The sequence below is a fragment of the Lygodium microphyllum genome, chromosome 12, assembly GCF_053477565.2.
Source record: "Lygodium microphyllum isolate KBCC chromosome 12, Lygodium_microphyllum_v1.1.10, whole genome shotgun sequence".
Lineage (NCBI taxonomy): Eukaryota > Viridiplantae > Streptophyta > Polypodiopsida > Schizaeales > Lygodiaceae > Lygodium > Lygodium microphyllum.
The window spans coordinates 2,431,515-2,441,433 of NC_141146.1; the positions used below are offsets into that span (position 1 = coordinate 2,431,515).

At 40.9% G+C, this 9,919-nt stretch overlaps 1 protein-coding gene across 1 annotated transcript; it reads left to right on the forward strand.

The window, feature by feature from the left end:
- Window positions 1-2,917: 2,917 nt before the first annotated feature.
- Window positions 2,918-5,386, forward strand: LOC148027399 (uncharacterized). The gene is made up of 4 exons (XM_087689053.1): window positions 2,918-4,152; window positions 4,246-4,449; window positions 4,561-4,767; window positions 4,849-5,386. The coding sequence occupies exons 1-4, from the start codon at window positions 2,918-2,920 to the stop codon at window positions 5,384-5,386; spliced, it is 2,184 nt and encodes a 727-aa protein (XP_087545179.1).
- The last annotated feature ends 4,533 nt before the right edge of the window (window positions 5,387-9,919 follow it).

A 9,919-nucleotide genomic window follows, 5' to 3' on the forward strand; every position in this document is an offset into this window, starting at 1 on the left:
ACTGTTTATTTAGTACTATTTCATACATTAGTATTAGTATGCATGTAGTCTTTTGGGTTAGCATATGTAAATCAGTCTTTATACTTCATATGATGTGTCGCTTGAAAGTTAGGGCGTAGGTCCAAAATGTCAGGCAATTGTATTCGAGTAGTTAGTTTCTGATCATGAATGGAATATGACTGTGGGCAGTGCTCAGGATTGGCTGCTAATGTTTGTTCCTATCATTTTCTTATCGTGTCTTAAATATTAATGTTATTCTCTTTCATGTTATTCGATCAATGATGATTATGGTGAACGAGAAACAGTGTTGTGTTCAACGATCAGTAATTTTATGTTGCTGAGCATGATGTTTGCTCTGCATTTGAATGTATTTCCTAAATATTATGTGGAGATGAAGGCTAGAAATCTATTCAAGGAGTTTCTTTTCAGTACTGTTGTGTATTCAGGTAGAATGATGTTTTGTGACTGTTATGGTGTGTTAGAAGGCCAAAACACTTTGGCAATCCTGCCAGGTTCAGGAACATGATTTCTTGATTTAGGTGCAGATATGGAATCAGGTTCTAGGAGATTCAGGTGACAGGAATGTTGATGGCATTGGGATTGGGTAAGGTGCCTTTTATGGGCAGTCTTTATGTCAGACAATTACCCTTATCTATCCCATCCTATTCTTACTAGAAGCAAGTCCCAAAAAATTAGGGAGGCTTTGGCAAGACAGTAGCAACAGGTTGCAGGGCTGGATGATAGGGGTGGAACAGAGGGTTTGTTCAGGTTGGATGAGGAGCAGTTTATTGATGTTGGGCAAACTTCTTTGGAAGGGGGTGCCTCTGCAGGTACCTCAATAGTTTATCATTCTCCTGCCACTTCATCAAAATCTCCAACTTTGTCTGATGATGAGGGCATATTACCTCTTGACCAGTAGGACACTCCTCCTAGACAGGCATTTGAGAGGTTACATCATGCAGTGCTTGGAAGAACATTTTTGTTAAGCAGTGCTAGAATTCCACCTCAGAAGGTTTTGAATTTTAACCCATTACCACCTCCAAGGAAGCCCAAGAAGAGACCAGAAATGAATCCAAATCAGTTGGTTAATCCAAAGGTTCGTGCATCCAAATTTTCAGGCAAGAAGAAAGAGGATCCTGATTGCCATGTGGCACAATTTGAGACCAGGTGGACAGCCAGTGGGTTCAATCAAATGTACGGGGATCAGGTAAAAATGCAACAGTTTGCTGCCACCTTTCAGGGAAAAGCTATGGATTGGTTTGCCAGTTTTGGTATGGCAGCCTTTAATTCATATGATGCCTTAAAAACAACATTTTTGGGCAAGTTCCGTAAAGATAAAACTCTAGGAGACATTCTTAGGAAGATTAAGAAAATCAAGCAAAAGGCTATGTTGGTGGAGGATTATGCTCAGAAGTTTAGGAATCTGCTAAACAAGCTGCATGCTGATGATACACCTTCAGTTGAAATGCAGATTACCTACTTTATGAAGGTTGAGAGGTAAGATTCGGAACCCCATTGCCAATGTTGAGATGGGCCATAATGATACATTGGATACAATGATTAGGGTAGCTATGAGAGTGGAAAAAAGACTTGGTACCTCTAGGTCTAAGAACAGTAAAGATGAGGACTCTTCGAATTCAGATTCTGAGGTAGATTCAAGATCAGATTCTGATACACAGAGTGAAGATGAGGGTAGCGATTATAGCTCAGATTCTGATGATGATTCTAGTGACTCTGATGAAGATAATTTTAGCAGGAGAAAGAAGAAGAAGAAGAAATCAGGATCAACCAAGACCAAAAAGAAGAAAGCAAAGGAAAAAGATAGGAAGAAGTCAGTGGACAGCAAGTTAGATAAAATGTTAAAACAGAAGCTAAAGGATTTGGGTATTTCTGAAAATAAGAAGAAGGAAAAGCATTGTGAGATATGCCAGAGAAAGGGCCATGAAACTAGGGCTTGCTGATATAATCCTAATGTTAGGATGGCACAATAGATGCCAATGATGCAAGCAAGACCGAGACCTATTCCACCAGCTGCAATGAATCAGATTATTCCTGACACTATACCACAGAGACCCTTCAGAGGACCTAGAAGAATGCAAGCTAGACAGCCTTGGGGAAATTTTCATGCACAACAGCAAACTACACAAACGGGAGCATGCCATTATTGTGGAGGTCAAGGACACTTTGTTGGACCAAACTATGAGCTTTGGGCAAGGCATAGGACTGAGAGAGGAATGCCGGTAGCAAGGTCCCGCAATGACGAAAGACCTGCACGAGCATCTCATCAACAGCATCCACCTACCCCAGTTCAGCAGTCCTTATAGAGTTACCTGATCAAGATGCAAATAGGCAAACTCCTGAAGGTACAAGAACTGCTTGCTATTAGGAAATTTACCAGGAAAAGGTTCAAGAAGAGGCAAAAGAGGTCTTAGGTAACACTAATGCTATAAGTATGCATGTTAATTGTGATTGTTCTAATTGTATTGAAGTAGAGGAATGTCAGGATGAACCAATGGTTTTAGCGATCACTAGAAGCCAAGCTGGCAAGAAGCTTGATTGGCAGGAACAAGAAAAGACAAGAAAAAAGGCAACCAAACAAGTTAGAAAGTTGCAAAAACTTGCTAAAGAAGTTGAATTTGATCAAGTTGGGGATGTAGGGACTTCAGGCATACAACTTCTTGAACTGCAGGACCAACTTCTTGAACAGCAGGATCATGTTCTTGATCATCACGAATAGTTTCTTGATAGTAGAAATGTTAAAAAATTACAGCAAGGAGGTTCAGAAGAGTTGTTTCAAGCTTTGGCTAAGTGTTCCCTGCAGTTGACTTTGGAGCAAGTTTTGGATTTGCTACCAGGGTTTAAAGAGAAGTTACTCCTGAAGATCAGGTAGAAGCAGCAGGAAGTTCTTCAAGGTACAATGGATCAAGAACAAGCACTTCCTGATTGTAAGGCAGTCATACCAACTCAGCAGGAGGTTGTGGATTACCAAGTACCTACTATTCAACTTGCGTATGCAGGAAGAAAACATGATGATGTACTGTTGGATGGAGGTTCAGGAGTTAATATACTTCCTGAACATACATATTTGGCAACTAAGCAGGAGGAGCTTTTACCAGCCCCATTTCAGGTCCGGATGGAAGATCAAAGGAGGTTACAGCCTTTGGGTATCTTAATGAATCAACAAATTTTAGTGGCTGGTCTAAAGTTCAGGGTGAGCTTTGTTGTGCTGAGAATGTCAGAAATTGGAGACTCTTATGCAATGCTTTTGGGGAGACCGTGGTTTAGATTGGCTAAACTCAAGCAGGATTGGGGAAATGATTATATTTGTATTCCAAGAGGACTTAAGGAAATCAGGTTATCTACAGTTAATAAGGTTATCTTGAAAAGTTCAGCTAGACCTATGGTGGCTCAAACTATTAACCTTGCAGATGAAGTAGAAGATGATGAGGAGGAATTATTTCTTCAGGCAAATCCTTCTGTGGTTCCAGTTTTTGAGATAGATGTTGATGGCATTATACAAGGGTATCAGGAGCAGCCTCATGTGGCTGGAAATGTTCTTTTGGAGCATCAACTTGTTGAAACTACAAGTCAAAATCAGTCTGGACATCAAGCAAAAGGTCTTCCTGAAGGTCCGGAGCATCTTGAATTTCAGGACAGGTCAGGGGATGAGCATGATAAATTAATTCAGGATCAAGGCATTGTTTATCCTAAAGTTTTGCAGCAAGAAGGACCTGAAAAACAGAAAGCTGGTATGGACAGTTTCATGGACAGTTTAGGTGTATTGGATGAAGAGGGGCAGAAAGCTATTGTGCAGGCTGAATTAAGGTATGAGCATACAATGAGAAGATCTGCAAGGGTTGTTGAAGATGAGGTTCAGGAGCTTGACTTGAATATTGAAGGAGAGCCTAAACCTATCAAGGTTAGTATTTTTGTTGAGGACAATTTCAAGCATGATCTAATTCAATTGTGCAGAGAGTTTCGAGATATCTTTGCTTGGGATTACACATATATGAAAGGATTTGACCCAGCTATGTGTCAGCACAGGATAAATTTGAAGAAGTATGCTAAGCCCATTGTTCAGAAGAGGTATAGAGTGAATCCTAATTATGCCAAACAGGTCAAGGAAGAAATTGACAAGCTCCTGAGAGTTGGGTTCATCAAACCAGTCAATGAGGTTACTTGGTTATCTCCTATTGTTGTGGTGCCAAAGAAGAATGAGAAGATCAGAGTTTGTGTTGATTATAGGAAATTAAATGCAGCTACTATTACTGATCCTTTTCCGCTTCCTTTTACTGATTCTCTCTTAAACGATGTGGCAGGTCATGAGATATATAGTTTTCTGGATGGGTTTTCAGGATATAATCAAATCAGGATGCATCTGGAAGACATGGATAAGACAGCTTTCATCATAGAGTGGGGAGATTATGTTAGCACAGTTATGAACTTTGGGTTGAAAAATGGACCACTTGAGTTTTAGGGAGCTGCTCATAAGACATTTGAGCCTTATCTAACAACTTTTATGAGGGTCTTTATTGATGATTTTTGTGTATTTGGTAGCAGGAGAGAGCATCTCAAGCACCTTAGGTTATGCTTTCAGAGATGCAAAATGTTTGGTATGTCATTAAATCCTTTCAAGTCAGTCTTTGCAGCTAAAAGGGGTGTGTTGTTGGGTCATATCTTGTCAGAAGAAGGCACGAGTATTGATCCCAGAAAGATTGCAGCTGTTCAAAAAGCTAAAGCTCCAAGTAATGTGCAAGAAGTCATGAGGTTTGTGGGCCAAGTTAAGTGGCACAGCAGGTATTTAAGGTACTTATCACATATTTGTTCTCCTCTTACAACTCTCACTAGGAAAGGGATGCAGTTTGTTTGGAGGGAGGATCAAGAGAGAGCCTTCAATATTCTTAAGAAAATGTTGGTGGTGGCTCCAATCTTGCAACCTCCAGCATGGGATTTACCTTTCCATATTTTTGCTAATGCATCTGATTTGGCTATGGGAGCTGTTCTAATGCAGGATAAAGTATCTGGTTGGTACAGACCAATTTATTATGCAAGCAGGAGATTAAGTACTGCTAAAAAGAACTATTCGGTAACTGAAAGAGAAGCACTTGGAATGGTTTTTTCAGTGCAGAGATCCAGACATTATTTGCTGGGCAACCCAGTCATCTTTCATGTTGACCATCAAGCACTCTTGTTTTTGGTAAATAAGCCTCAATTGACAGGTAGATTAGCAAGATGGATGTTGCTGTTACAGGAGTTTGATTTCAAAATTGTTCATACTCCTGGGAAAGAGCATGCTATAGCTGATTATTTAAGTCGATTGGAAAATGACGATTTTGAAGTTGGAGTTTCTGATCAGTTACCTGATGCTGAACTTTTTGAGGTTTAGGTTCTTGATCCTGATTCATATTATGATCAGATGCTGCATTTTCTGAAGTCAGGCATTATGCCTGCACACCTTTCAGCAGATCACAGGAGGAGGTTGGCACTAAAGAGCAGAATGTTTTAGGTTATTATGAATACATTGTATAGGAGGGGAGTTGATAATATCTTAAAAAGGTGTGTTCCTGAGTTTGAGCAACCAGCAGTGTTACATGAAGCTCATGCCGGACTACCAGGAGGTCATTTCTCTGGAGAGATTACAGGTAGGAAAATACTACAAGTAGGGTTATGGTGGCCTACTGTGTTGAAAGATGCTCATCAGTATGCCAAAGAATGTTTACAGTGTCTCAAGGAAGGTCAACCACTTGACAGGGATAGGATGCAAGATCATCCTGTGTTGCCACTTGAGCCATTTCAAAAGTGGGGGATTGACTTTGTTGGTCCCATTAAACCAGCTGCAAAAAGGACAGGTAACAGATACATTTTAGTTTGTACGGATTATGCTACTAAGTGGGTTGAAGCTCAGGCATTAAAGGATAATAAGGTAGCAAGTGTGGTAAAGTTTTTGTACTCTAATGTTATGACCAGATTTGGCTGTCCTATTGAGTTGATCAATGATCGGGGGAAGCATTTCCTGAATCAAGTGATCAGAGAACTGACTATCAGGCATATGATTCTCCACAAAAAGTCTACTCCTTATCATCCTCAGGCTAGTTCCAACAAGATTTTGCTTCGTATTTTGAAGAAAATTGTTGAAGACAATCGGAGAACTGACTATCAGGCATATGATTCTCCACAAAAAGTCTACTCCTTATCATCCTCAGGCTAGTTCCAACAAGATTTTGCTTCGTATTTTGAAGAAAATTGTTGAAGACAATCGGGAAGATTGGGACATTAAACTTGATTCAACATTGTGAGCTTTCAGGACAGCATATAAAGTTGCAATCGGACTTACACCTTTCAAGCTGGTTTATGGCCTGGAAGTAGTTGTTCCTATGGAATTTGTAGTTCCAAGTCTGAGAGTTGCTATTTTGAGCAAGATGGATCCTAAAGAATCAGTGCAGCATTGATTAGAGCAACTTCTAAAACTGGAAGAGGATTGGATAGTAGCAGCTTATATTACTGGAGTTACACAACAGAGGAGAGAGGCATGGGTTAATAGACATGTCAAGAAGAAAATTTTTCAGGAGGGAGATTGGGTTGTAGTGTATAACTCTCACCTTGGCAAGTTTCCTGGTAAGTTAAAGCTCAGGTATGCAGGTCCCTTTGTCATTTTCAGAGACATGGGTCAGGGTACCTTTTTGTTGCATGACTTGCAAGGGAAGGTTTTACAACCTGCAGTGAATGGATTTAGGCTTAAGAGATTGGTACAACCTTATTATTCCAATGTTCATGTTATCATTCAAAATGGGACAAAAGAATCAGTTATTGGTAGTTACATGTGTGAATGGTTTAAATCTCATGATGTTGAAGTGACATTTAGCACAAAACATGGTGGACTGAGAGAGGACTTGGACTTTGACATGCAAATGGAAAAGGGCATGTTTTCTTTTGAGGGTTTCTCCCCTTCTCCACTCCCGACTCATTTTTGGCCTACAACTCTCACCGCCATGACGCATACCCGTCGCTCTTTAGCTTGGAAGTTGTCTCTGACCAAGCGTGGCCGTCAGGAGGATGACGATGATGAGCTTTATGTGGCCAGCGATGATGACAATCTGGTGCAGCAGGGAGACGAAGAGGTAATGCCGTCGAATGCTTTAGCTCTTTCCAGCCCTAGTGCTATTGGTACTCCCTTCGTGGACTCCAACTTGTATTTGAATGTTGAGGCTAAGGTTCACTGATTATGGTTAAAAAAAATCGGGTTGTATGAATATGCCCGTTTGCCTTGGGATCACTGGGCATCGAACGTGCATGCTTCAATCCAGATGGATATTTTGTGGCACTCAAATTGTAAAATTGCAGGTCGTCTTGAGTTAACTCCTGCCATTGTCAGTGAAGTGTTTGCTCTTCCTATGAATGATAATCCGATTGCATATTGGTGTACCGAAGATCAGATGCAATATGTTTTTGGTGAACCAGCTAGACCTCGGAATGTTTATGTCTTGAAGCGCATTGATGGTGTCAAGAAATTGCAGTTGCGATGGTTTATGGAGCGTTTTATAATGTTTATCAAGACTGATAGTATTGCTCGTGATACTTATGGCATTCTTTATTATGCAGAGCATTTGGGGATGCCGAATTGGGCAAGCCTTATGTTTGATAGGCTCAAGGTTGAAATCAAGATCTCCAAAACTAAGAAGATTTTTCAGAAATCTCGGATGGGTTGTTTTCTTGCAGGTTTGTATGAGCATGCATGCTAAAAATGATTCAAATTATGATCTACTTGTCTATGCATAACATATAGGACGGATTATCATTTGAGTCAAGGGGACTAGTAACACGAAGAAATTTGGTGCTAGTCTCTATCAATGCCGCACGTACAATTAGTTGGAAAATCATTGAAGGGTTGTTTTTTGCACTTCACCTAGCTGGTTTCTAATGATAAAATGCTTGAGCACAATGGTCATCCACACTTACACTGAGCATAACATGGTATCAAACCTGGATGCATTGCAATTGTTTTCCAAACATTGACCTACGTGAAGTGTGTAAGGAAACCCGAGCTGTAGGGTAGATGAACAGTTTCTTGGGGCAAGCTTGGTAAGGAAAGATCAAATCTCCTGGATCATTCAAAATATATAAGAGTGGAGATTGTTTGTGTGTTCTTTATGTTAGAGTAGCGCATGGAGGGGCCAATCCTCTCGGTGTAGGAGAGCCGCAGTGAGGCCACAACATTCAGTCGAGGGTTTGCCTCCTATGTTTGTGTTATGATGTATATTATACCAAGATGTATGGCATCTCCCTCTGAGGAGTAGGGAAGGGTAATTGTTGGACTACGTTCTACTACAAGTGCAATATCTATAGCAGCGGTTAGGGCAGTGTGTCCCTTAGACTCTCCTGACCGTAAGGCCGTGTGGGGTATCTTAAGAGTGTTAGAGGTCCGGCTAGTGCCTAGTGAGCCAGTGTTGGGCCTGTTTTAGGTCCCAACAACAAGTGGTGCATTTTCTGGGAGCTGCCTACAAGTGGCGGTTTCCATGCCTTAGTCGATTGGGACCTATTCTCTAGTCTATGCCAAAAATTAGTGAGCTAGACTCAAAAGACCATCAAACGGAGCTCCAAAAGCAAGAAAGGGATGAACGAGCTAGATGAGATAAACAAAAATACTCTTTGCAAAAGAGTGACCCAATATCTTTTTGCAAGGGCGGGGTCTTAATAACCCTAGCTCAACACATAGTTCATTAGGGGGAGGAAGCTCTAGTTCTTCCCCCCTCCAATCAATCCCTCCACTTCAAGTGGAGCTATAGTTCTGATTATTTGAACCCCTATAGTGATCCGATTGTTATTATGGCAGCACAACCTATTGCTATACCTGCTGGAACAATGCATTTGCCAGCCCTAGGTTTCCCCCTACCCATCTTTAATGGGTTAGTGGAGGAAGATGCGGAGCTCCACATTAGGGAGCTTCAAAAGTTGATGTTCAATTGTCGTATCCAGGATGAAGGACATTTAATGATGGTCTTTAACATGACTCTCAAAGGAAGAGCTGCCATATGGTATCACGACCGAGAGGCTGGAACCATAATCACTATTGATTTATTTTTCAAAGTCTTTCGAAGGGAGTTTGCCTCTGAAAGGGGTGGTCAATATTGGCTACGTTAACTAAATATGACACGTCAAGAGCCACATGAGGGTATCTGAGCATATGCCAAGAAGTCAAAAGAGGTCTTTTGTAAATTGCAAGCCTCTATCCCTATCCCAGCAGCAGTTGCCCAACTGCAATATTTTTTACATGGTCTGGATTTCAACATTCAGGTGTAGTTGAGTAGTGTCACTTTGTCGGATGTAGACACTGCCATTAAACGAGCACAAGAATTAAAATTCCGACTACAAGTGGCATATGCATCTCGAACCAATCTTAATATGGGTCTAGTTTCAAGAAATAATTTGGCATTGACCAATGGCAATGGAAGTCACAGGATAGCTAGGACTAACCCCAATGTGAGAGGAAGCATGGTCCAAAATGTACCTTTATTGCCAGCTCCTCCCAATGTGACTATGCCTATGGCTAGTCAAATGGCTCCACCAAATTTTGGAGGCCAAGCATCAAACCCTAAGGTTGTTCCTGTGAGTCAACAACCAATGCCCCATCAAATTGTTAGGCCAATGGAATGACGAATAGATGATCATGGCTATGAGTCAAGTGTCTCTAATGTGCTTGGCGCAGTTAAGGATATGATGAAGCACTACACTGACATGATTTTCGAACAATATTAGCAAATAGTTGTTGACATCAATTTCCTTTAAAAAACAACAAAATCTAATAGGAAGTAGACTCCCTAAAAAGGTGCATCCTCAAAATTTAGCTGTAAATGGTGTGGCAGCTAGGACTACCCCAGAAATTTCCCAAATGTGAAATGTGATATTTGTTGTGGGAAGTCCG